The sequence below is a fragment of the Drosophila gunungcola genome, unplaced genomic scaffold (assembly GCF_025200985.1).
Source record: "Drosophila gunungcola strain Sukarami unplaced genomic scaffold, Dgunungcola_SK_2 000097F, whole genome shotgun sequence".
NCBI lineage: Eukaryota > Metazoa > Arthropoda > Insecta > Diptera > Drosophilidae > Drosophila > Drosophila gunungcola.
Genome location: NW_026453259.1, coordinates 208,488 through 236,260, shown reverse-complemented (window position 1 = coordinate 236,260; position 27,773 = coordinate 208,488). Strand labels below are relative to the sequence as shown.

Sequence of the window (27,773 nt, the reverse complement as noted above, 5' to 3'; positions counted from 1 at the left end):
ATTTCTTTATCAAAATCAGAAAAAATATAAGTACATATGTACATACATTTATATTCATATGTAAATATTTCTTGTTTTGTTCTTTAAATGTATATGTATATGTACGTGTATATGCAATAACATTTATATCGTCGTTATCATAATCGTAATCATAGCAAGGTAAATACATATAAATCTGTTAATGTGTATATTTAATAATGGGCGTGGCTTGTCGTCCTGCTTGTATGTAAGCCCTTGCTATACGCCTACTTGATTATGATTTAGTAAATATTTACTATCCAAAAAAAGACAACAAACGAAACAACAATCACAAACAATCAAACGGATTACATACAAACATGCTCAACTCTGGCTTGAATCTACTTTTATTCTTCTTCTACTACTTGCCCCAATCTCTTGTTAACGGCTTACAGTTTACAATTCAATCGCCAAAAGTGTAACGGTTGATCTCCCCAGCTTCTCCTTCTACTTTTATTCTTGATCTCCTTTAAAACTTATTTTATGAAATACTCGTGCGGCGGCTGGTTTTTTTTATGTTTGTTTTGGCTGTTTGTCCCCGTGTGCCGTTAGGTTTAGCTGTTGGTTTTACTGTTTTACAATTAGTTTAACTTTATACAATCTTTGGGTTTCCCTGGGCTGGAAATCTGGGTTTCTCGTGTGCGGTTTTCGTGGGGCGCTTTGGCTTATATTTCGCCACCTCATATCTCCCTGTCTCTAACCTCCGAAAGCTTTCAGTTTACATTTTATTTGAAACGTTGATTTTGATTAAACGTACTGCACTCTGGCTCCAGTCACTCTAAATACGTTGCTCGATTACGGTGTGTGCCTAGTGTGTCTAGAGTAGCAGCTCCATTTCCAGCTATAAACGCTTCACAGCACCGTCTCCATCTCGGCGATTTCCGTCTTGTACGACCTGCGATCCATTTTGGGGGAGAGTGTTAATTGGAGGATTCAGACTGGGGAAACATATACTACTGCTACTTTTCTTTACAAAGCATGCTGAACAGATAATGTGGTGCAGGACATGCGTGTCGGGCTTTGCTTATTAGTCTGCCAGCCAATGTAAAATGTGACAAATTGTAATCAGGCTCTCTCTGGGCTGGGATGGGTAGTGGGGTAGCCAATAAATACGGATTTGTGTGTTCAGTGTGTGAGGATGTTGCCAGGGAAAATCGAAAGAATTAGCCATAATGGTGGGGGGAGGAAGCCAAAACTACGATGGGAATGGGAATGCAAATGGGATTGCGAAGGGACTCGGCTCGGCGGACGGCCAAAGACCTGGGCATCATCAATCAATCAGAGTCCAACGGGGCGAGCACTCAAGGTTTCGTATGTAAATAAATTAGTGCCAAAAAGTAAATGCGAAAAGCGAATCATCAAACGGGGACAAGGTGGGGCGGTGCTTCGGAGGTCAGGTGTATGTGTGCCAGAGGTGAGACCGTGGCACGATCGGACAGGCGCTTCAATTCAACAAAGGGGTTTCCCCTGGGCATCATTGCTGCCCGTTATTCATCATCCGTTAATAAGCTCTCCTTCGTCTAAAACTCGAGCTCGACTTTGAAGACTTTCCCACGTTTTTCCTCTGAATTGGAAAAGCGTGTACATCCACATTAACATTTTGGGGCTCGTTTTTCGGTTGCTTCAACTTAATTTGCACAATTCGCTGAAAAGTTTCGTTGTGTCTGTTTTGGTTGGGGTAGAACTGGTTAACATAAAATCCAAAGTTAGCACGGGGATACACATGTGGCCAAGGATGCTGAAGGAGTCCAAGCTCAAGCTCACAATGGAACATCGGCTGCAAAGCGGCAAAAGCCAACATAAATAACTTTCCATTCGCAGGGTTGGATAAGTCTTGGCACGCCATAATGCACACAACTGACAAAAGGACAACGGACAACGACACGTACACGGACACGGACACGGACAGACAATACAACCGCAGAGAAGAACGCTCCAACTGTTTCGCCAAGCTCACCTCGCCATTTCAGCCACCTTATACCAAACTCGGTTGGCAAAGCTCTCGGACTGTTTACTTGCCAGTAATTAATGAAAACGTCTCTTGGTGTGACTCCCGAGCAGCCATGCCAATACAGTGGACGGCATTTGGAAATGGTCCACAAAAATACTTCCACTTGAGCATTAAAGCTGGTAACATGAGCTTACAAAAGTAGTACAATGATGTTACGCAACAGACAGAAAAGATTATTTCACTGAAATTAAATTGGTTAAATGTACGCAAATAACTAAAATTGGAACTTCTTGCCTGGATATTTATGTTCTTCCCTAACGATATTGGTATAGGGTATGAAACCGTTAAAACTGCAAATGCTCAATAATGCGGTATCCAAAGTGGCTTTTTAGGGTGATCAGCATTAAATACAGCTTAGCATTTATAACTAGCGAGCTTTCATCGTTCTGTGCAGATTTATAGTCCGGAAGGCCCACCGGATAGTGGGCCACCACAAAGTCGCCCCTAAGCCGTACTACCGGCACAGATACCGACCCCTGACCCGGAGATGGGATGCCAGTTGGTGGAGCGACATAGATAAAGGTGTTACCCCACACAAAACTGGGTGTTTGTGCTGTGAGTGATTGACTGGCCAGGAAAACCAGGGAAACTTGTGGCGGTGCAGTGGCGAACTACCGATGAAAACGATATTGTGGATGCCGGGTGCCGGCTGCCAGTGCTACCCTGATCTGGTAATTTCTGGTCCTGCTGTCAAGGGGGTTGCAGCTGGGACTGTGGAGGGTCATAAAGCGTTTTCACATCCGATTTCCTAGCCGGGGCCCGAACCACTGTAGACTATATGCAAATGAAGGGACCCACCCAAACCCCTCTTAGTCACTTCACACAAAGGCAAAGCTACTTTGCCCCAGCCACTACCACTTTCACTGCCTCTGCCTCTTCAATGAATGACAACAGGAACTGTCGGAAATTGTGCTATAACTAAAGACTATAACCAGGGAATGTCCGTGTCCCTCCGCTCTGTGTGTCTGTTTGGGCAATGGGAATGGGTAAGGGAAACCCGCCCTGCCCGTGTCTCTCTGCTGAATCAGAAACCGAGATAAAGTAATTTAATAAAGTAATTTCCATATATTTATATTAGAGCAGAAACCAGAGAAATGCCCCCAGGGAGACATGGGGTGTTGTAGCAGCTGCCCGGCATCATTAGCGTGGCCAGTAACGAGTCCCGGCACGGACCGGTCCGGAAAAAAGAACTCTGAACACTGAGCACCGAGCTGGAATGTTATCTCAAGCAATTGCTTAATTTAATTACTGCCACGGGAGTGGAGGACATGGTCATGGGCATGGACATGGACATCCAAGAGGGCGAGAAGGGAGAGCTGGGTGCAGGAAGTCGTGCAGGAAAAGGCATGCACAAAGAAAACTTACCACCTGTATAGATCTTGGGCGCTGGCGGCGAGACTCAGGTTTCCCAGCAGCGGCGGCCGCTCCTTGAGATGATGGTGGTTCAACAGATCCGAGGAGGAGGCCAACCTGCAAAGGACATGTAAACATGGATATATTATTACCTACAAAATATTAGTGAGAAAGAGTTAAGTGTGAGTTCCGAATCCAATACTCCATAGAAGGGGTTTAATTTCTTCTTTGTGTTGCTAATAAGATTGAGGCAAGTTAACAATAGGTACGTTGCTTTTTATACCCTTATAGAGGGTATTATAATTTCAGTCAGAAGTTTGCAACACAGTGAAGGAGACATCTCCGACCCTATTAAGTATATATATTCTTGATCAGCATCACTAGGACAGTCTAGACAGATGTAGCCATGTCCGTCTGTCCGTCCGTCTGTCCGTCCGATTCTACGCAAACTAGTCTCTCAGTTTTAAAGCTATCAGCATGAAACTTTCCCAAAAGTTGTCTTTCTTTTGCAGGTAGTATATAAGTCGGATCGAGCCGGATCGGACGACTATAGCATATAGCTCCCAGTGGAACAATCGGAAATATAAAAAAAAAAAATTATAACTTTGGTGTTCTTAAATTTTTTTTTAGTTCTTCGACATATAGTAATGGTTAAATAATTCAGAATTACGCTTTTAATTTTATTAAAATCGGAAAACGATTTCATATAGCTGCCATAGGAACAATCAAATAAGCTTCAAATAGCTTCTCGCAAGTCAATCATAATTTGAATGTTTTCAAGAATTTTTATGAACTTCGGCTTGCCGAAGTTTGCTTCCTGTCTTGTTTTCATATCTAATCCAAATCCTGGACTCTACACTGACATTCGTTACATGTGTGCGTGTGTGTTTTTTAACTGTGTTGGTAAATGCACTGCCATAAGGCTTCAGCACCCTGAAAGAAAGGTCGAGCACTCACCTCAGCTGCGGCGCCTTGATGCCATGCTTGTCCATGACCTTCTCCAGCTGGCGGACACGCAGGCGAGACATGTCCAGCTCGTGCTTGACCTTCCAGAGGTGCGTGTCGCAGATGGGGTCGTTGCAGCGGTGCTTCTTGAGGATTTCGGTGGCCTCGAAGACGGCGCCGCGGAAGGTCAGCGACTTGCCCATGGACAGCGAGATGAGCGCGCAGCAGTGGCCGCCGTCCTTCTTGGCCAGCCGCTTGCGGATGTACTTGAAGTAGACGTGCTCCAGCAGCAGGAGCAGCGCCGCCAGCAGGATGCCGGCCATCAGGAGCAGGAAGGCGGACAAGAACTGCTCCAGGGCTAGGGGGTCGGAGGACTTGTGCTCCTGCTTGCCCGGCCGACACGTGCCCGTCATCCAGTAGCGCCGCAGCCGCTCCAGGTCCCCGTTCGCCCGGAACTCGAGCAGCCGCTTGTTGAACATTTGCACGTACTTGGAGTTGCGGCTGAATGCCAGCCCATAGCCTGCGGCGGAAAGAGGGGCAGAACCGTAAATTACCACCATCGAGCCAGATCAAATTATGGGCTTAAATTACGTTTTAAAAACGAGAGGAAATCGCATTAACATAACCTTTTAGAAGGGCGTTTCCGTCAATGTCTCTATAATTCTGTCAAGATCATAATACGATATTGAACTTGTTGATTATTTTCTCATCCAAACTACCATACAATTAAGGTCTATAATACAAAGACGAGTCCATCCAGCTGTCCTCATGTCCTTCTGTCCTTTTGTCTTTCTGTTTCAATGCAAACTAGTCTGTTACCTTAAAAGCTGCCTGAATAAAACTTTCCCCATTTTTCAACACTTTTAAAAAAATGGTCATCATTTAAACATGTGTTTAAATGCAATTCTCATTACAAATATTAAACTTGAACTTACCCGTCATGGCATACCAGCTGCCCACGGTCATGAGGCGGCAGTCCTCGTCCTGGGCCACCAGATAGTCCAGCACAGTGCCGTCATAAATAAAGGAGTCCAGGTTGCCGTTGAGCACGGCAGCCACTCCATCGGCCACACTGGTCTTGTTGTACCTGCAGGAGAATGACAATTTTAGATTACAGATCAGTGTACAAGGCACCCCTGGGCCAAGCTATCAGATACTATGTTTATGCGATGTCCATTTCATGCATTCACTAACATATGCCAGTTATGGTGAAATAGTGATGCGCTGCCAACTAAATTGTCTTTAAGTTTAGTCGCAACGCTGGATGTAAAAGTAAGCAACTAAAGCCGAATTTAAGTTTAATGGTGCTTGTCTTTTAAGGGGTCTTTAATTGTAATCGTCACCACTCGGTGTTATTAGTTTAATTGTGCGCTTTCGCAATGGTGAAAGTAATAATAACCAGCTAAATTATTAATACTAGCAGAGGAACCAGACATGTAAATTAGGTTGGGTTTTACTTAACACGTCTGGGATCTCTGCTTACATATTAATTCACGAATTCGTCTGCACATGTATTCCTAAATTCGTGAAATCCATGGCATAAACATAGTAATAGTAAGAGCCACTTACTGTCGCATGTAGTTGTGCATGACGTTGAAGTACTTGTGGATGGTCGAGTCCGTGTGGCTGTACGGGATAGTGCCGAACTTAAAGGATGGCTTGTGGGAGAAGGGGTGCACCAGACGGCTGTCGTTGAGACCGGTGAACTCGTGGAACTCCTCCCTGAAGGATAGAGATAGAAATTGTGCTCCCTGAGATGGAGGGATGGAGACCCCTGCTCACCTGGTTATCATGAAGGCGGCCAGATTGGCAGTGTATATGGCCAGAAAGACTACGGCGAAAAGGGCCCACACGTTGGTCATGAAGCGCGAGGTAAAGCCGCGCGGCGAGTCCACATGGACGGCGGCCTGAAAGAGGACGGCCCACACCAGCCAGTAGGTCCGGAACAGGGAGAAGCGGTACGGGGTCACGTTGGTGTTCTGCAGGTACAGTTTCATGTCGTAGCCGCTGGGCGACAGCCACTCGAACAGGAAGATCATGAAGGTGGCCGCCTGGATGGCCACTATGCCCACCTGGGCATTGGAGATGGAACATAGAGAGAGGAGCAAGGACACTTACCCGTGAGTATGCTGGACAGAGGGGCAGTGGGACAGAAGAGGAGCAAGAGGAGCAGTCTCTACTTACCAGCATCCAGGAGGCCGTGTCGAAGGGCTCCAGAAAGGCCGTGGGCGAGATGATGCCCGTGCGCTTGGCCACCACGATGGCGATGCCCGTCTCCATGAAGGGCTCAGAGAAGTCGACGACCGCCTCGCGCTCCGTGTTGATCATTAGCGAAGTGAGGACCATGTCCGTCTTGCGGTTGACCAGGTCGGCGATTAGGCCGTTCCACTTGCCATTCTCGAGGGTACCCCATTTACCATCTTCGACCCGCACCAACTCGTAGGTGAAGCCCAGCTCCTCGGCGAACTTCTCCAGCAGGTCGATGCAGAAGCCGCTGCAGCACTGGTAAAAGGACTCGTTGCGGTGTGCCTGGCCCACGTCGATGTCGGCGGCCATTTCGTGATCGGCCGCCACCCGACAGAGCACACCGCGGTCCATCAGGCACTTGCCACTCACCGGGTCCGCGGGCGACAGATTGATATAGGGTGCCTCTTCGAGGAATGTGATCTTTAAATGGAACTTCTCCGGCACGCCCTGGGGCGGGGCGTGCGAGTTGCCGGGCCACGCAATGTCGCGGATGTCCAGCTTCTGCGTCTCCCATGACTTCCACACTCCAATCTGCCCCAATTGGAGTCGTGGATCGGATCGAGGTGGTGGCATAAGTACAAAGCGGTGCGAGATCGATTGATCGGTGCGGGATCAGAGTGGGTCGTGGATCGTGGTTCGTGGATCAGAGTGGGGAGGGCAGAGTGAGCGTAAGGAAAGTGGCAAAGTGAGCAAGGATTGAGAAAAGCATGCGAACAAGCCTCCACTTACCTCCTCCCACACCAGGTTCTTGTTGTTGGCGCTGGGCCGGAGGTTCATGATCTTGAGCTCCGCCGAGCGCAAGTCACCATCAGCCGTGAACTCGATGTTTGGCTTGTTCAGGTCCCCCTCGATGGACACGTTGCGCAAGTACTTGAAAAAGCTGGGAAAGAGACCAAAAGCTTAATAAAGGGCCCACCAGCTAGTATTGACTACGAAGTGTTGCAGTATCACTAGAAGGATTGGAAGGATGCACATTAGTTGTTTAGTCTGCCAAAACTGTGTTTCATTCGATCACTTTAACTCATTTAGTAAGGGGTTAAACCCTGTTAAGAAATAATTTAAAGATAGAATAGACCTTTTATGAACCTAATCTAGTAGTTGAGAGATGCTAGCTTGCTCTGCATTGGGGTCACCACTTACGACAAATGTTTAACCTGTCAAAACTGTGTTTCATCCGATTATTTTGATTTATTAAGTGAGGGGCTTAACCCGGTAGAGGGGTAATTAAAAGATGCAATAGACCTTTTGTGGACCTAGTCTTCGTTGGAAAAGTAGATGAGGGATGCTAGCATGCACTGCATTGTGGTCACCACCTACTACTGTGTTTCATCCGATCATTTTGATTCATTAAGTCTTGGGCCTTTTGTGAACCTTTTCTTGGTTAGGGTATATTAACATGCACTACATTGGGGTCACCACTTACATTTCTCCGTTGTCCCACCGACCGCGTCCCTCGTCCTCGCAGGACAACGACTGGGTGGTGAGGCGGCGATCGCGGTTGGCCGGGTCCGTTAGGTAGGCCTCCACGCCGTAGCTGTAGATCTTGATAGCGTTGGAGATCTCGTTCATTAGCGCCGCACTGGAGGTGTCGAAGTGCACGCCGAGCATGCCAACGGGGAACTGGGAGTGGGCGTCCTTTTTCTCTATGACCGACTGGCTGACCACCCAGACGTAGTTCTCGCCGGTGAGCTTCATCTCCTCAGCGGCGCGCAGAATGGTGATGGCCTCCGTCTGCGTGGCGTAGAGCAGCATCACACGCGCCTCGCTGTTGACCAGCTCCATGAGGTCGCTGGTGCGCGTGACCACGATCGAGTTGAGGATGGTGAACTTGAAGTGCTCCTGCATCTCGGCCACCCGCTCCCGCACCGCCTGCACGAAGTCGTCGTGGCCGGCTATCTGCGAGGTGACCACTGAAAACTGGTGCCACTTGTAGCGCTCCAGGATGCTCAACATCGCTGCGCTCTGGTGCTCGATGCTCGGCGCCAGTTGCAGCTGCAGCGTCGACTGCGAGGCCCGCCGCTCCAGACCCGAGTTGTCCGCGTTCCACGAGATCACCGGGATGCCCAGGTAGCCGGCCAACTGCAGGAAGTACTGCGCAGAGGCCGTGCTGTGCCCGAACTGTTCGTTGTTCATCATGTACAGGATGGCCGACACGTTCACGCGCAGGAACTCTTTGCACAGCGTGCTTAGGATGGCTGTTGGACAGGAAGATATGTTAGTTTAGTACAAAACATCCCTCCTTTTTTTTGTTCTTCTGCCTACTAAATTTATTTGACATCCCAGCACTGCAAGTATAACTTGTTATTTAATGTGCTAGTCATAAGGTTAGCAATATTTTTAAGCACAATAATTAAAGCAAAAAAATTAAATACATTAACGCAACGTTTACAGAAAATTAAAGTTTTCGAGAGAAATGCAACAATGGTGGCTTTGAATAGTCAAACACAAAAACCTTTTTAAAGAGATAAGAAAGCCTCATCTGAAAAATAAAAGAACACACAAAAACATATTCATTTTTTGCTACAACACTTAGTATTAGATATTTTGGTGGTTGACTTTATGATTCCATTACTCTAAGCTCCATTACGCTTTTAGCTTACACAAAAAAACCTTCACATTCTGGTATTATTCAAGATTTGTCAGATCCTTCCTTTATATGATACTTTAAATGTTTAATGCAGAATTTTCCCAAAAAGTGAACATTATTTGAATAAACATGCTCTGGGAAAATGCCTTAAGATCTAACAGTGCATTTCCGTCCAAGTTCATTTGCATATCTGACTAACCTCACTAACCTCAGGCCAAACCCACTTCCGCTCCAGCTCCTTACCCCAAATCCCCACCCTCACTTCCAATAGAAATCTCAATCTCAGCTCGTGCGTGTCTTGTGTACAGATGTGTGGCTATTAATTGCAGATTAGCCACCATCCGAACTTGTTTTACGATTGGGTGGTGCCGCCCGGTGGAGTGGGAGCCTTTTATTGGATTGCCAACTGTGGTGAGGCCTGGAATCCTCAAAATGAAAATGATGTGGGGAGTATTGACGCGGATTCTTTTCAGTCGCACGAGGCCTACTATCTAATTGACCTACTTCAAGGAACTGCGGTGATGCCGGCAGGAATTTTAGGCCGCAGCGACATGGTAATTATTCATATGCAATCTTCATTGGCGCTGAAACAGTGGGTGCGGCGGTGGGTGTGTGATGACTTTCTAAAGAGATGCCATTGTTCTCACCAGTGACCACAGACAATTTCGGAAGTTTTGGTAGCCAGAAGTTGAAAGAGCTCTAGGGGAGGACGCGACGGAGTCGGAATCGATGACAAGACATTGTCAAGTCCTAGGAAACGTGCGATAACCCCTGTTCGCCTGTTTGCATGTTCGCCCCTGTAGGACTCTCAGTCTTCTGTCAATGTTTTGGCAAAATGTGAAATCTCATCAAAAAGTTTAATTAACTTTTTCATCACTTCACTTCTGCTTTCTGCCCTCTGTGCGACAGCTATTGGGTGTGCGGGGCTTGCTAATTTTCCTTCCTGCCCCCAGACTTCTTGCATTCAATTACCAATTACACGTCGGGACTGGCCCGGATGGATTCGCAGCCGCAGATTTGTATATATAGATGCAAAGATACGCAGATAGATGGATAAACATGGGCTAGGCATTGGCACCCGCACCCGCTCCCGCTCCCGCACCCGCACTCGGGATGATGATGGATCGATGGACAATGGTCCAGCGCTTAATTGGAATGCGGCGGACCGGTGGGGGACGACTATAGACTGTGGACCTTTGTTAGCATTTAACCGAGAATAGAAATTCACATAACGGAATTAGGAACGGACAGGACTCGAACTTCCCTGAAATTTAATTGCGTTTTGATGGGGCATTTTTGATTCCTTCGTCCAAAAGGAAATTTAATTGCGAGAATTTAGCACCCAGTAATTGCATTACCGAGTGCCAAGCTCCAGGTCCGTGTCCGTGTCCGTTTCCTCATTTGTGTCCGTGTTTGCGTCCGTATTTGTGTCTGTTTTAGTGTCTGTATTCGTGTACGAATTCGTGTCCATATGCGGGTCCGTTTTTGTGTCCGTATCCGTGTCCGTGTCCTGTAGCCTCTGCTGGAGGAAATCACACTCGCATCGGGATTGAACCACGCCTCCGGGAAATGCGTAACATGGCAGATAACGCGGCGCGCGTCAAGGCAAGCGACAATTCATCAAGGTCGACCGTCCGTCCCTCCCTTCGTTTGAGAAATTGTGATGTGACGCCCTGAAGGACTCCGGAAGTGGTGGCCAAAGAAGTTGAAAATTGCGCTGCCACAAAGGAGCGGGGCGAAGCTGGCTTTTTGTAATGTGCAAATTGAATTTTGACACAGCACCGCCCCCCTTCCAAAATGTGCCAAAAGAGCAGGCAGAAGCTGGAGGAGCTGATTGTTATGCCAGAGTAGGAGCAGGAGCAGGAGTCAGCTGACAGCTGTCACTGGTGACTTGCCTCCGGCTTTGAGTCCCTTCTTATTCGTCCTCGCTCGACTTTGTCTGCTCTGACAGCAGCCAAAGCAGCCAGGGAGCAGCGGGAAAGGGAAACGAGGCGTGGATGCCTTCGTCAACTTATTATAACATCCATTAATTTCATTTGAGCATCATTCAATTGCCTTCGTTTTTATCGCAAGTTATCACGAGTTGCCAACAATGCAAGTGATAGAGTGCAGGGCGCTCGTTCGTGAAGGAGCCCCGTATGCCCCGTATGTGTGCAACCCCACCTACTTGAGCAACTTTTCACATTATAGTACGCTCGGCGCAGGCAAGTGGAAAAAGAGAAAAAGCTCCGCTCCACCCTGGCAGCACATAAATCTATTTGTATCTGCCCTCGAAAATGTATCTTGGTCGCACAGGCAACGCCAAAGTCAAAGGCAACTCCGCACCCGAGTGGCATAAAGCACAATTAGAGTCGCAGCTGTCCCAGCACTTTGGTTCGCATTCGATAATGCAGAATTACGCCCGGTTCGAAGCTTCAATGCGGGTAATGGCTGGCTGAACCTGATACTCAAAATCAAACTGAAACCAGCATCGAAGTCGATGGAAAAGTTTGCCAGCTAAGTTGGCGCCCTGCTAATCCGAATCTCGTGCACACAATTAAACATTCTCCGTGATAATTCCGGCCGATTAAGCAATACTGCCACCGCCCGTCATGCATTGCGGAATTCGAAAACTAATTGGAATGTCGGATTGCCAGTTTTCTGAAGAAATACTGCATTTAGTCATTTGCATTCAGATGAGACATTTTGTTTTGCTACGGGGCACATCATACAGAAATCGAGAACGTTTTCTTGAGCGGGGCAGGCTAATTTTAAAAATAACAACTAAAGTGTCTATTGTTTGTCTAATAATGGTTCCTTGTCCATGGTTCTCTTGTAGACAAGAAGTAAACAAAACACGTTTTTTGTGTGATATACGTTGAATCTTATGAGAAGACCCCAAACGCATTTTTCGCAAGAATTCCTATTGCTGTGCCTTAAATCCAGCAAAGCGCATACTGGAAGCGAATGAGATTAGCACCTTCAAATGTTCATGTTAAATGTTTATACAAAATTAGACCATCTAATGTACGCATTCGACTCAAAGTATATCACTCATACGTACTGTTGCCTTTGATCGAAAAATGTATTCAAACTGACATTACGTATTGTATGCTCAAGATGATTTTATAAGAAACAACGGTATTACCTAAAATTTGACAACATTTTTCATTAAAACAAAATAAAATTGCGGGGTGTCCATGCATGCATATACGGATTTTTAACTTGTACGCATAAAATACCGTAAAATCGCCCATAGTTAAATGATGCAAAGGCTGCTCCCTTTCGTGACAATTTTGTTAAAATATCTGTGTATTTGCACCCGTACCCGAGAAATACTACTAATCTCATCTAGCCATTCCGCGCTCTCACGCATACGCACACTCACTTAGCCACGCACAGATCTGACATGGGCGTGGCATGCCAATAAAATGAAATGCCTTGTATGGCAGAATAACAACAACACGAGGAGCAGGAGCAAGGAACTACAGGAAGCAAAGCGAACTAAACTAAACTTGAGGCTTGGGATAGGGATGGGGATGTGGGTGGGGATAGGGATGGGGATGGGCGGCGGGAACTTGGCGCATATTTTATAACTTGACGTCACGGCGTCACCCCCACTGCCACCCACTCCATCTTTCAGATACGAAATCCGCATGACGACAACGATTCGGGGTGGGACAGGAGGCCCCCAAACATCTTATCGAATATCAAAGTGTTGCCAGATGATTTTTTCGCTTTTCATGCTCTTGTCAGATGAGTTTTGCACGTAAAACACACACACATCCCTAAAAGGGATGGGTCCGTGTCCGCGTTCGTGGTAGGGTCTCCAGAGACATCTATGTAGTCATGTGTGGCATGCACTTAGGAGTAGGAACTATGCCAGCTTAGCTGACTCATGCCTCAGAGCTGCCACTCCCAGTTTTGGCTCACGGTTTTAATCGGTATTTAATCAAACTACCGAAAATACAAACTACCGAAAATACAACCTGGCAACCTTGAGTTCACTATATTTTGAAGCTGTCATGTATTTATTTAGCTTTCATTTTCGTATTTTTTGCTTTCGTAAAACTTAATTCAACTGCTATTAAGCAGCGCGAAATATCGTTCAAAGAAATTGTTTTATTTATTGAGTTTAGAACTGAAAAATTCATTATTTCTTTATGTATGTTTATTTATGTCGGGTTGGGTTTTAAGAGTGCAGGCTTCATTTTTCGTATTTTCAATGCTGTCAAAATTCCTCTGCTGCTGTTAGCACGAATTAAAACTGATTTACTTGAGCAACATGAAGGGAGGTGAAGGGTTAAGGTGGATATAAGCCAGGAGTACTTGCTCCTCCCCCTTTCTTTTCGCTCAAGGACGAGCGCGTCACAGCCACGTCAAGTTACTCCGCAGCTGCTGACACGGCAAGCAGCTCAAAAAGGGTTTGGGGTTGGTGATGGTGAAACTTTGCTGCAAAGTGAGGCGACAAAGTAGTTGTCCTCAGCTGTCCTCAGCCCAAACACCCCGATTTCTGCTAGCTCGGGTACAAGCAACTCGAGAGCAAACAGGCTTGGGGACGGCCCCTCTCCATCTCCATCGCATTAAGGAGTGTGTAGGCACCCACTGCCTACGCATCAGCCCCATCAGAGTTGCCTGGCCCACAACCGCAACCACTTGGCCAGAAGAGCTATTAGGCGTGGTTTTACCTCAGTTCACCGCTGGGATCGGCTCTGACTCCGAATCCTGTAGCTCTGCTCCACCATTAGCAACTGAGCTTGTATAATCAGGCAATTCAGGGTCCATTTTGTGTCTGGTCTGCTCTGCTCGGCAGTGACCACTGCTCATGCCAGAGCTCGGCATCTGTTGTCGCCACCGTCACCGCAGGCATGTGTGCGATGTCAACAGACTTAAGCGCAGTTCATAGTTTGTAACCCGACACCGAATCGATGCAGTGGTTCCTTCCAGGAGTCCCCAGGGCACTCATTTTTTCCCGAGCAGTCCAAGTTCAAAAGTGTCCCAGCGGGAGAGGCAAAAAGCACAAGTGGCATGGGAGGTCTAAGCCTGAGGGCCATTCTTGACCTGCCAGTAACTCCAAGGACACGCCTTCTTCTACGGCGGCGCCAATTAGTGGGACAGCCTCGGACTTGGGCTTGATTTGGGTTCTATGAGTGTACTGGCGAAAAGATTTTATGTCTTCCAGCAATTGTGTTTATATAAAAGTTAATTATAAACTAATTGACTGGCACAATAAATTAAGAGTTTTCAATGGTATAAACAGAAAATAATAATACTTAAAAAAAAAAATAAATAAAAAAAATATAACCTAGTCTAAAAGAGTTTTGACCTTGTTTCATCTTAATTATGTTTTACTACTTTATCTGCCCGCATAAGTAAAGGTTCATGAAAATAAATATGCAGAGTAAATTGCTGTTCTACAAATTAATATGTAAGTTATATTATGGTATAAATTCATTATCAGTGTTATATATTATTGAAGGGAGTAGACAATAAAATGAAACTTCAAAGTTATTTTACAAAAAAAAAAAAAAACAGATTGTGTATCAAATATATCTTTTTGGCAATAAATATGCAAGACTATAAATAGTAATGGGAACTCTTTATATTGTCCGCTAGTAGTTCATTTTTTTTTGGGAATTCTAGCTCCGTGTATTGATGGATTTTTTTTGCCCAGTGTGTTTGCGGCGAGAATTAAATGTCTGCCGCTCCTCCCGAAAACTTTTTTGCTGGCCGAGCCATTGTCCTGCCTTTGACTTGGCCTGGCCCCATCCCGAATCGCTCGCCTTGGCCGGAGGTCCTAAGGATATTTCTTTTCTTTTCATTTTCCCTCGTTGCGGCCGACCATTTGTTTGAGGCTTGTTTCGGGAGCAGGACACAATGCTGGTGGATTGCCATTGGCTTGCACACACATGCCCCTTGAACAGCTGCGGTCAAAGTAATAGTAGTGGGACAATGAAAAGTGGTCAAATACATGCTTTTAAGGCATAGTACAACTTTATCGTTTTTTTTAATATTATAATGCTTTCTTAGCAATAAACAAAATTAGGTTAAGTTTTTCAAGGAAAACAATTTTCAAACTCTTAATAACTCATTAAAACTCAAATGAAAATTACCATAGATCCTCCGTTATCTGCACTTTTTATTGGAATACATCTGATTAATACTCGTAATTAAAAGATAAAAAACCTTTTTTTTCTACCAAACATTTTTAAAAATATAAAATATTATACCTTTGATATTACTATTTTATACCCTTGCAGAGGGTACATCTCCGACCCTATAAAGTATATATATTCTTGATCAGCATCACTAGGCGAGTCGATTTAGCTGTCCGTCCGTCTGTCCGTCTGTCAGTCTGTCCGCCTGTCCGTCTGTCCGTCCGTTTCTACGCAAACTAGACTCTCAGTTTTAAAGCTATCTGCATGAAACTTTCCCAAAAGTTGTCTTTCTATTGCAGGTAGTATATAAGTCGGAACGAGCCGGATCGGACGACTATAGCATATAGCTCCCATAGGAACAATCGGAAAAATAAATGAAAAAAAATATAACTTTTCTGTTTTTTTTTTCGTTCTTCGACATATAGTAATGGTTAAATATTTCAGAATTACGGTTTAAATTACATCAAAATCGGACGACTATAACATATAGCTCCCATTGGAACAATCGAAAAAATAAACTTAAAAAAATTATAACTTTGCTGTTTTGTAATTTTTTTTCGTTATCGACATATAGTAATGGTTAAATGTTTTAGAATTACGGTTTAAATTTCAACAAAATCGGTCGACTATATCATACTAACCGGAGAATCCGCAGGGATGTACACCCTCCAACCGACATTCTTCACCCTTCACATTCACTACACACTCACTGGAGTTCACCATCCGCGCTGCAATTTTGCCTCATTAGAAGTGTCCGATTCGAGGGAGCGGAGGATGAACTGGACAACCACGCGGCAGGTGTGGAAAGCGCAGGTAGTCAACGACAGGAACAGGATTCAACAGCTTATTACTGAGAGAGTGTTGTTGTCCGGTAGAAAAAGGAATGGGGAATGTGGATGGTGTAGACAAGGTGTAAACAAGGTTAACGGTGCTGACAGCGCTGCACTCGATGGTCATTCATTGGCGATTGGCGATTGCAGTAGCAAGATGGCAATCGCTAATAGTAGAGGACCATGTAGATGCCCCAAGGAAAACAAAGGGATGACAAAAAAATGACTTACGGCTGCTGGGGATCAGAGTTGTCGGATACTGACAATGGAGAAATATATGATACGTTCAGTTCCGCCGGGTTCGATTCAACTTAAAATGTCATTTAGCAAAGCTTCAAGTTCGGCGTTGTGGGATCACTGCCTATGCATTGCCCATACGCCACGTGGCCATGGGCAAGTGCCGCTTCACCCAATTGCCTTTGCAATTATAGAAACGCGTCGAATAAAGAACAGTTGTTCCAGAACCGAAACCCAAACAGGTTATTACGTTTTGGTTTTTGTTAAGCTAGATAACTTGTAAATCACAAGACTCCAAAATGCTTTTAAGACTTACACAACAAAAATATTGCCTACTTATTTTTAAACGTCAAATTATTGTGTACATTTTTTTTAAGTAAAAATTTAAAAAGATTAAAAAAGATTTTGTGGTTATATCGATGGAGCCGTTGTAAAAACCGCAAGTATCGGAACGGAAACTGGAATGAGGCACGGGATTATTCCCTGGTTCCGGGTCACAGTGCACAACGGACAACAACGGAACTTACTCAAATGCACAAAAAGCTCAATTATCCCATCAATTTGGCTTCGCTGAGTGCTGCCACTATTGTTATGCAATTAATGCAAATTAGTCGGATGAGCAGCTACTAAGGGTCGCGACAAAGAAGGGAGTCCGCACAGCATGCAAGTCGGATAGCAGACAACAGATAACATATTACATGAACTTGTGTGTGCACCGAGTGCACATGCAGTAGTAGATGCAGTGTAAACCTGTCAGTATGATAATGTGGCTTTGTTGTTAATGGTGATGTTGAATTAGGGCTAACGATTATTAGGTTGCTGTCCACTCACTTTTCCCAGTTTTTCTGGTACTTTCCCTGCGCGTATACTCACAAAAACAAATCGTTTTAAATGATTAAAGTTTAAAAACGGAAATTCAATACCATGTTTCTTAATCTATTGTCACAAATGTGCACAATAAGAACACAAAAGTCTAAAATTCTTATTTAAAGAACCAAATTCGTTTGTTCAAGAACTCGACTTATGGTATGGTATTAATTTCTATTCTATTAGTTATTATTAACGTAATATTTTATTAAAATAGAAGAATAGAAATCTCGGTTTTCATTTTTCGCAAAGCTTTTTTGAGTAAGTGTGATGGCTTCAAAGCGATGGAGGATAATTCTATAGAATCTCACATAGAGTGGATGAGATTAATTTTGCCTACTCTAAGGTGTCCCTACAGACCAGCTTTATAGTCTTCATGGGTTTAGGAGGTGATTGCCCGCAATTTGCCCTGCCTGGCTTTCCTTTGCTGTGGCTCGTTTTCCATCGTCACAAATGAGCCAAACTCGATAATCAGGCCATCAAAGTTTATGGTTACCACAAGAAAGGGGCAAGCACACACAGTTACCGTCTGTTGTGTCTGGGGGCTTAAGTAATACAATTTAGTATGAAATTACTTTGACACAAAATCATCAACCAGGCAGACTGAAAGGGACGCCACTTGACAGAAATTACCACCCGAACTGTCCTCGATGAATAGGGCTCATCCAACTCAATGACCAGTGCAGGGAATGGATTGGAACTTCCACTGGACGATCGCTTAACCGAATTCAATTTCCATACGAATATTATAGAATTTGCTGGCACGAGACGGGCAAAATATGGGCAGCAATCAATGGGAGGAATGGAGATGGTGTGGAGTGGCAGATGGGGTGCAATCAGGCGGCATCAGGCAAAGAAAGGCAAAGTTTTCCACCTAAGGCGGAAAATGGGGGACTGTGGCAGAAATCAAGGCCCCATCCACGCGCTTATTGTTCAACAGTCGAGAGAAATAACAATCGTTTGAACAACTGAACATCTGAACAAGCTATGTCCCTGTCAAGTGAGCGAGTGTGCGTGGGTGCGAAGGCTATAGAAATCCATTATAAATTCCCCATAGACTAACACACTCGCCGGCTGTGCACTGATAAAAAAACCTAATCTGAGAATTTCATTCTTAATTTAAGTATTTTTCATTTTTTTTATATTATAGAAATATTAATATTCGAAATAGATTTAAAAATCTTAAAATTAAAGCAAAAAGTGAACACTTTAAATCCACTTTTCCACTCGTATTCAAATAGTTTAATATTATGTTATGTAATTAAGTATATGCACATTGTATTTGATACAATAATATGATTTTATATTTAACTTATTTAGGAAATTAACAATTCTGGACTCAATATTGATATATTTATTTTTAATATTCCATTTTTTATCAGTGTAGAAGAGGCGGGGGCTGGGCAATAAGCATACAGACTTTGTTTGCTATATGTTGTAATTTGCGTACACAGATACTCGAGCTATATGGATGCGGGCTGGATGTTCTCAAGGTCCTGGCCATAATAAACATTTAAACATCATTGAAAATTCATTTGGGTTTTGTTTGCACTCACATTTTTCCGTTACTCGTTTTCCGTTCTCCGTTTTCTGCCCGCCCGCCTCTCTGTGTGTTTACTTTATCAATTTGGCCAGCAAAATTGTGGAAATGCAACATACAATTTCAATATGCCCCTGAACCCTCCCCTCACCATATGACCTTTTTATAACTCTGCATATGTTTTGTGCCACGCTGGGAGTGGAGTGAGGGGTTCGAAAAGTGCGATGTGGCAGTTGCATGTGGCAGGGAGAATGCAATTTGTAGACAGGAACAGCAGCCTTTTGAAATGCAATTTTGCACTTGGAAAACGGAATCTGGAATTTGGGCTTATGCAATCAAAGGAGGAAGCGGGGGAAAGAGCGGTGGCCTAAATTTCTGGAATCAAATTGAGGCACTTGGCAACCCTGTTGCACGGATGCGTTGCTGAAATTCAAGTCGTCACTCAAGCAGAACAGAGTCGAAACTTCTGCTCTGGTCTTGTCAGTCCAGACAACTCTGACCCCCCTAGAGCATTACTTGACTCACATCTCTATTCAAAAGCATTCTCTTTGAGTCTATGCCATAAAGCAATTGACAATATTTACTATGTTTATTACTGTGTGAATGAGATATCCAATCATTTCAAATTTTGAGTCCTTAGTAACTGCAACTTTGTGCACAGCCGGCTGCCGTGGCAACCCTGACTGGCACTAGCAATAATGAGGAACTCGATTGCCAATCAATCAACGGTACTTCGCACTTGGCAAAAATATTTTGCGCCTATGAATAGATGTTCATAGACTATTTATCTCATTTGCCCCACTGGTAACCTTGGCACATTGCGTTTACAACCCTGTCAGCGTTTAATTAAAGTCCGGCCTGGCCTGGACATTTATTTATGTCCGCCATGTTTTCCCGCCTGGCATCGCATTGGGCATTTTTCCTTCGTTCCCCGATTTCATTATCATTTTCATTTTCGCTTTTATTGCGTCGTCGTGGGTGGTGAAGGGGGTTAAGCGCTTAAGTAGCTCCAAATGAACGGCCATTAAAAGTGCGCACGCAATTAAGAGTCGGCCAGGTGTTGCGGCCCATGACCTCCGACCTCTGCGAACCTGGACCTCCCGTGGCCACAACGCCCCCTGATAAACAAATTTCGCGCTCGAGTAGCGAGGAGTTCTGTAAGTGGAGAAAGTAAGGAACGGCAAAGGGCACTCACCTGTCGGACTGGGCGTCAGCGACATCATGTCGAAGTGGATGTTCTTCTGCTCGAAGGAGTAGTCCTTGAGGAAGGTCAGCTTGGCGCCGCGCGTCTTTGTGAGGCCGGTGACCGCGTTGTTGATGCTGCGCAGGTACTCGCGCTTGCCGAAGTTCGTGTGCGGCGCGATCAGGCCGATGTTGAGCTGCTCCTTGTTGGCCGCCGCGCCCTTGCTCAGGCTGCCGCCTCCGTTGGTCAGCCGGAGGGCGTGGCAGCTATCCAGGATCAGGATCAGCAGGAGGAGCAGCAGGACCGGGAGGCGAAACAGCGGGAGGAAGCCGCTTGGAGGGTTAGTGGTTAGACGTCTATTGCTATTGTGCTGGCTGCTGGCAGTGTTGAAAGTGGTGTGGTCGTCGGTCGCCCTTCTGCCCATCCGTGGGGGCTCATCCGTGCCCCATTTCAGTTTGACGCGACTGGGCATCATGGCTGTATGATCCGGTGCTCGCGCTCGGTGCTCGGTACTCCCTGCTCCGGTGGTCTCTAGTGCATCTGGCCAGGATTTAATTGGCTGGGCGATGCTATTGTTTTGTGTATGGATGGATTGCGTTTTTCTCAGCAGCGGCCCTCTGTTTCGCCCTCTGTTTGGTTCCCAGGGAATTTCTTGTGTTTGTATTGGGTGTTGCGCATTGCTAAATTTAAACAGGCAACAGAAAACATTAACACGTAACCGCCCACACTAGCTTTCACTTCCATGCCACCCACTCACCGGCACACCCATTTAAGCACACACAAACCTAAGCAACAACGTCTGCAGCAGGAGCAGCAACAGCAGCACCAGCACCAGCAGCAGCATTGGCAACAGTCGTCGTTGACGTTTTCCGCCATTTCAGTTTCCGCTAATAATTTGTTATGGTCGAAACCGTTTAGCGTACTACACAGAAAAGCGAATTGCCTGAATCAGTTCGATATTCTCAACCATTGAATTTTGTAAAATTCATATTAAAAATTGGTAATTGTTTGTTTTCTCTCTTTTTCGAACATTCCAAAGTGATGCGGAATTTCATCAAAATGAGTATCATATCCCATCAATTTGTTTCTTTGTGTACGAAAGTCGTTGGTCGTTTTGAGGCAGTCCCGTATGCATCGTTTCGGGCCCACTGTGCGGCGCCTGCTGCCGCCAAAGGGTATTTATGTACACATCGCCCAGGCAGGCAGGAGCAGGTGCCTCCCTCACTTTGTTGCTGCTGGTTTTGGAGGGTATTCCACGCTAGGCTCATGTCTAAATAAGTAGAAATATAAGTGGCATTGCCCTTGCAATGATGGATACGTCAGGGGTTCTTATTCACTCAGCTGCTGCAGGATTTTATTAAGATCTTTCACTTACTCAAACAAAAATTGGTAAAAAAAACATTTCATTATATTTAATAGCAAGCAAATTGCATTTATATTAACATATTTAAATTTATGTTAATAATATTTAAAACTAAATATAGTTCAAATGTAAATTAAATGTTTCAAATATTACAATCTACTCCAAAAATTTTATAAAAATGTAATATCCTAATAGTTTAAATAGCTAAAAACAGCAATGGAAGAAAATCAAAGCGTTTAAACTTGGTAAGAAATACTTGAATTTACCAACTTATTTTTATGAGTGTTTAATTAATTTCTACGTACTGAAGAATACTAAGTATACTACGTAATTGTCTGGTGTTGCTTCTCATCTCCTAGGGTATTTTATCCACCGAGCCTTTGCCCTGCCGCCTGCGCCGTTTTTCAGTCGGATTCAATTTGAGCGCAGCCTGCCATTCTACATAAATTAAATGCGACATTGGTCCGCATAATCGCAGCTCCTCATACACATACATACTCTGCCTCCTGATTCCTGTTTTCAGCTTTCTGACTCACCCCCCGCAGGGTATGCGGCAATCGGTCGTGAAGTTTTCTCTTTGAATTTTGAATGGTATACCATAGTAGCGGCAATTAAAAACAGCCGAAGCAGAGGAAACGGAAATAAGGAGTCGAAAAGTTGGACTGTAGGCATGGGGTGTGGCCAGATATGCCCCTTGGCAGCCCTGTCTCTCAGATTTTCCCTGTTCTTGCCATTATGATAGTCATCATCATTAATATCCCCACATATTGCGGATGCTGGTAGTTTCCCTATATCGCCCTTTGTTTGGCCAAACTTGTAGCAATTGGTACATCAAAAAAAAAAAAAGGTTCAAAATAAAAGTCAACAAAATTATAAAACTGAAAATGTTTTAAAAACCCTAAGTTATTTTTAAATTAAACTAAAAAATCAGAAAAAAGTCGAATTAAGTGAGTCGCTAAATCGTAAACGCCAAAGAAATACCCAATGAGCACAAGTGGCATTTAACTTATATCCGATTTCTTAAATCGTTTTGGGTCAATCCTAAATAATGGAGTTTTTTTGTCACTTTTCATTACTTCTGATCAAAAATGTATGTAAAATACGATCATATATTTTCTTCTATGTGCACTGCTAAGCTATGGCTTTGGTTTTGGGCGTCGCCTACTGCGGCTTCGTGTCATCATCGAATATCGCGTGGGAGGGGCGTAGCCAGGGGCTGAGGGCTGGGGAGGCTGCAGGGGTCCAGGCTCCTGCGTCAGCAAGTTGCTCGACTTCTTTCGTGTTGCGTGGCTGCGCAACGCGGCAAACAGAAGCTGTTTGGGCTTATAATTTGTCTGCTGTTGTCCCGCCTCTTGTAGCCTCTGGTCTGGCTTAAACTGTGTTTTGACACTTGGCTGCCTGGCTGTCAATAAGCGGGAAGAGCTTCCCCACCCGCCGCTCGTTGGCAGGAAAGAGTGATTACTTTGTTAGGCCCAAGCAGGCACAAAGGAGAAGGACCCCAGCCTTGTCCCAACGCCCTGCTCCGCTTGAAGGTCATGGACTCCTCTGTCGACTCTCTACGCATTCGTCCATTTCTCCACTTCTCCATTTCTCCAGGCTCATCTCTATGAGCCTGTGTCTGTGTCTGTGCCTGTGTGTTTGTGCTTAGGGCAGCCGTAAAATGTCTTCTTCTTAGTTTGTGTGTGTCTACATGTGTTTCGTACTTTTTGTACATGACGGTGGCAATAAATTGTATCTTATGAGAAAAGAATCCAAAATAACAGACATCCCGGCTAACGTTGCCCATAGTCGCCACCCACCCCTCTCTCCCTTCTTACTGCCTTATCAAGAGTAGTGTTTGTGCTTGGGGTACATCATTCACCGGACGTGTAATGAATTCACGGCGTATTAAACTTTTGATTGAAAATGTTTGTTCCTTTGGCTGTTCTTGTTAACGTCACTTCCTCATGTTGTTGTTGTTGCTGTTTAATGACAATAGCAATGGCACTATCATCATCTCTCTTTCTCTCATTCTCTCTGTGCGTGTGTCAGTCTGTAAGTGTGAATGTCTGTTCGTGACTGTGTAGGTATGTGAGTTTATGACTTTTGGCGGACATTTTGGGTTAGGCTCAAGTTGTATTTACTTGGCTTCTTTGGGGACAGCTTCTGCTACTAGCACAGTAAATTGCAAGCACACACACCGACGCACACACGTACGTATACGTATATCGTTTATGAAGTAAGCCATTAAAAAGGCTTTACTTTTGAGTGTTGAAAATATCAAATATCGCTCATAGTATTTATATTTTGTTTTAGTCAAGACAACATCAAAAAAACGCTCTGATTTTATGAAAAACATTAATTGCTTTTGATCTGAATTTCTCTCTGTGTTCTTATACGTTTTCCACAGCTGAACCCTTTTGACAGTTATTTACTTTTTAGCATGGCTTGCCGCTTTTTTCTTTGCTCTCTTCTCTTTCTTTCCGCTGACCACGCCCACGCTGTTCTGCTCCTTCCCTTCCGTTTTCCGTGCTTTATCGTTGTTTGGCCAGTGCCGAATGGGTTAGCTTTGGGCTAACACAGATGACTGGGCACATGGGTTGGGAGCTGTCTAATTTGACAGTGCGTCGACCGCTGTCAGCATTTCCCTTCTTCTCCTCCTTTTCCTTTCCCCTCTAAACAAACATGGCTGGTTGCTTATTAGTTTGGCCCAAACGTTTTCTGTCACTTTGTCCCTTGTTTTTCTTCTCGCATTCTCGCTTAAGCGCAGAGAATGTGCGCTGGGCGTGAAAAATGGCTGCGTGTTATCTTCGTGACTTTGTGGGGTGTTGCTTACCCCCCACTCCTCATCCTCACCCGCTGTAATCCTGGCTGGCAGCTAATTCATTAGATCAGCTTCCTTTAGCCCCCTTGTTTTGAGCTTGTTGTGCCGCCAAAACAACAAGCAAACAAAAGTTTGCTGCCCAAAGTTGGCCGAATGCAAATCGCGCTGCAACGACACGACGGGGAAACCAAATCAGCAACAACGACGACAGGAACAGGACGGACAGTGTTGCCAGTCTAGCCTATTTCAGACTAAGTCAACCATATTTGACAACGAAAAAGCTATTAAAAATCTAGCACATTTTCAAGTCCTATGAATTCCACCATTCTTGTATTTGTTTCGCTTATGTAGTAAATATGTATGTTCTCCATTTGTTATATGGATATTCATCCTTTATGGTCGTATTTAACATTAAAACATACATAAAATAAGTTGTGAAACCTAAATTAACTTGTTCAAGACCAATAATTATATTCATATAAAAACCTATCCTTTTTTCGTATGTTTTCTTCCATTAGGATATAGCTTGGTTTTCAGCATTTATTTTTAATTTTTAGACTATTTTTAGACTTTACAGGAGCACAACACCTGGCAGTTTGACCCGGTGTGTGTGCAGAGCAGTGTTGGCCCGAAAGTTTCGGCTTCCGACTGAGCTGCAGTCGCATTGTTGTTCGTTGGTTTTGGTTTCTGCGACACAGCAGGAACATCCTTTCCACGCTGACCTTCAGCCAGCAGTTGAGGGCCTCAACTGTCAAACATCGCCATCGTCTTGTGGAAGGAGTTCGCTAAATATATTACGAGCGTGGTGGGACGCATATCCGAAGATTTGACTGGGCACAGAAAACAATAAAACACGTTCTGGGGTGACACAAAAATCTCTAGAGACTGTGCCTTCGATACATTCGCCCAAAAAAAATGGAATCCGTCGGTATCCCAAATACATTTGTTTAAAGAGCTTAGAACAGAAATGTGTTAAAGACTTTTCTCAGGTTGGCTTTTAAATAAAAAGCATTTAGTTTAAGAGACAAGCTGACTTGTAGCAGACACTAATCGTTCATATCTAGGCCGTAAGGTCGGTAGAACTAAAAGGACCATACAATATTTTTGATTTTTTGAAATCTTTGCTAAAGAACTGGTGGCCCAAGTCAAAATTATTATTGACAACTCGACATGATTTTAAGGTTTTAATCCCAACTATTTTTTTCCTTTAATAAAAGGAAATAAGAAAAAAGACGCCCAACGCTGCTCCGCTTGGCCTTCCGCCTCGAATTAGCGAAAATTTCATAATAATAAAAATCGCAAACTTGTTGAGGGGTGGCGTTGCACTGGGATCGAGTGGGGGGCTGTGGGTGGTTGTGGGGGCGGCGGGCGGTGGGTTGCCTGTAAGGGGTCTGTCATGGCAGGCTCTTAATTAAAATGTGTCGCAGGGGCGGCGTCGGGGGCTGGTGGGGCTGCGATTGGGGGTTGAGGCTTTTGTTTTGCTTTCGCGTTGTTTTTCTTCGGCACTTTTAATGCACTTGGCCATTGTGGTAGCGCTGGCTGTGGTAATTGTTGTTGCTGTTCTTGTTGTTGTTATAGTTATTGGCACACTCACTCAAACACTTAAATAAAAACAAAATAAAGAGTGACACTGCATTTCTCAATTGCACTTTTTTTTTTAATAATATATACGCTGTTTTGTTGTAGCTGTTGTTGCTACTTAGCGCAGATTTTTGTTGCCGAGGGGGTGGCATGGGGGTGTCGACTGAAACTGAAACATGAAACAAGTCCACACCCAAAAAATTCAAAGACACGCACAACCACAGCGACAACGGCAGCGGCGATGACGACGACGCAGCCTCACACAGACACACACACAGGCACACTCACACGCACACATAGCCATAAACCAGGCACACGCACACATACACGCCCAAAAAAAGCTACAAAAAAAAGGACTCTATTTTGTTGTGGCTGATATATTTTTTGCCATCATTGCGCTGTGCTTTCTCTATTTCTCCCTGCTCCCTGTTTTTTTGTCATGTTCGCCAACACTAAGACTGTTGTTTCTGCCATTGTTGTTTTCTTTGTTATAAAACAAAACACAATCGGATTGGCATAAGGATATGGGCGGGGTGTGGACGGGGACGAATGTGGTTGAATGTGGTCGCAGGTCCTGGGCTTACGTTTACGTTCGCGGTCTAGTCTAGGCGTTAGTTCGAGCGGGCCAAACCACGCTCAGACTCGGAAACGGTATCGGAATCTGAATCTGACCAAAGCCTGGCTCTCTAGCTCTGGACGTCGGCAGGTAGCTCCTGCGGATGCGAACCGAACAGAACAGGACTCTGAACGGTTGAACGCCACGAAGCGAGCGGAACGGCACGGAGCGGAGCGCGTTCTGCGGACTGAAAGCGACGAGCCACCGAATGGCACTGCCAACCCGGACACAGAGCCCAAAACCCAGCCATATAGCCAGCAAGAAGCAGCAGCAACAGCAGCCGCAGCATCCGCAAGCGAATACGAGCCCCAACACGAAGGACGAAACTCGTTTTTCTGCCGCAGAAGGAGTGGGCTAGCGGTAGTGGAATCCACAGGAGCCGCCGAGCACTGTCAATGTCACATAGAAAGAGAGAGAGAGAGTTGGCTTCGATTTCGTTTTCGTTTCATTTCGGCTTGTAACACGCCCTCCTGCAACGTATACGTAACATTTCTGCTCTCTCGCTTCCGAAACTCTCTCACTCTCTTTGGATGCTGGTCGCGTGCCAAACCCATTGACAGGGTGGCCACCCAGTCAGCAGGAGGTTCAATCCAACCATAATATTTAAGCCACAAAAGTGAAAACCATTTTCTTAACAGTTTCTTCACTCGGCCCAAGTTGGCAATTTTTTTTACATACCTCTTCATAAAATGTTTATTATTTTTCACACAAAAAAATTGCGATATTTTTAATCCATGCCGATAGATGTTTAGCAGTCATGACTACTATGAGCAAAAGTACACTTTTTCAGGAATGCTATGTTTTTGATTCTTTTTTTTGTAAGTTTTATATAAAGATATATGTAAATCCTGATTATTAGGCGAGTTGCTGTTTTGGAACAATCAAAAAACTAATTTAAAAACCATAATTGTTGTGTATAAAATACTTACATACATATACTTCGAAATATAGTCATTTAAAAATAAGGCTTAATTGTTATACAAATGTATAAGCTGTAATAAGTAAGGAATAATGGAAAAATTTGTCTTGTTTTTTTCAAATTTTCGTTTAAAAGTATACATTTAGTCGTTTTTTTTGTAGTGCAAAGGCAATTTAACTTTGGCTTGCCAAACTTTCTTGATTTCATAAAAAGAGAAAAACTAGTTAGGAATCAGATGCTGTGAGCCAGCATGACTAAGGTTCTATTCTCTGCCCGAAAAATCCGGCAACGCTCGAAGTTCTGCTTCTGCGCTGCTTTTTAAGACGAGGATGCTGATGGGTGCAGGGGGCTTTTCTCGACCTCGACTACTCGACTGCTGCACAGTTCGACTGCTCCACTGGTGAAGAAGTATCCAAAAACCACGTGTTGATTTGTTTTGATTGTGCGCACTTTCTGCGTTCTAGCTCCTGGTTTTTTCTGATTCCGCTTCTGAAGCTGGTACTGCCTTTGGCTTGAACGCTTTGCGGCTTGCTCCC

The 27,773-nt window shown here is 44.6% G+C and overlaps 1 protein-coding gene across 4 annotated transcripts; it reads right to left on the bottom strand.

Annotated features, from left to right (window-relative positions):
* Positions 1-74: 74 nt before the first annotated feature.
* Positions 75-26,558, bottom strand: LOC128265149 (glutamate receptor ionotropic, NMDA 2B). Of its 4 annotated transcripts, none has more exons than XM_053000981.1 (11): positions 26,287-26,557; positions 19,968-20,635; positions 7,998-8,769; positions 7,304-7,454; positions 6,512-7,105; positions 6,110-6,399; positions 5,897-6,049; positions 5,263-5,414; positions 4,340-4,847; positions 3,395-3,499; positions 75-913 (listed from the first exon to the last, which is right to left on the bottom strand). In XM_053000981.1, the coding sequence occupies exons 2-11, from the start codon at positions 20,428-20,430 to the stop codon at positions 871-873; spliced, it is 3,231 nt and encodes a 1,076-aa protein (XP_052856941.1). In that variant the 5' UTR covers positions 20,431-20,635; positions 26,287-26,557; the 3' UTR covers positions 75-870. The 4 variants fall into 4 exon arrangements, with proteins under 4 accessions (XP_052856941.1, XP_052856939.1, XP_052856940.1 ...); XM_053000979.1 differs by lacking the exon at positions 26,287-26,557 and adding an exon at positions 20,741-21,290; XM_053000980.1 differs by lacking the exon at positions 26,287-26,557 and adding an exon at positions 20,741-21,290 and having other exon boundaries at positions 3,398-3,499.
* Between the last annotated feature and the right edge of the window lie 1,215 nt (positions 26,559-27,773).

What these genes read in the sequence shown, in the direction of transcription:
- LOC128265149 (XM_053000979.1), bottom strand. Translation starts at nt 20,799, where the DNA reads ATGCTGCTGCTGGTGCTGGTGCTGCTGTTGCTGCTCCTGCTGCAGACG. An exon ending in CGGTGGGACAACGGAGAAAT is followed by an intron (nt 7,455 to 7,997) that starts GTAAGTGGTGAC and finishes TCTCTTTCCCAG; the next exon opens with CTTTTTCAAGTACTTGCGCA. An exon ending in ACACGGCCTCCTGGATGCTG is followed by an intron (nt 6,400 to 6,511) that starts GTAAGTAGAGAC and finishes TCCAATGCCCAG; the next exon opens with GTGGGCATAGTGGCCATCCA.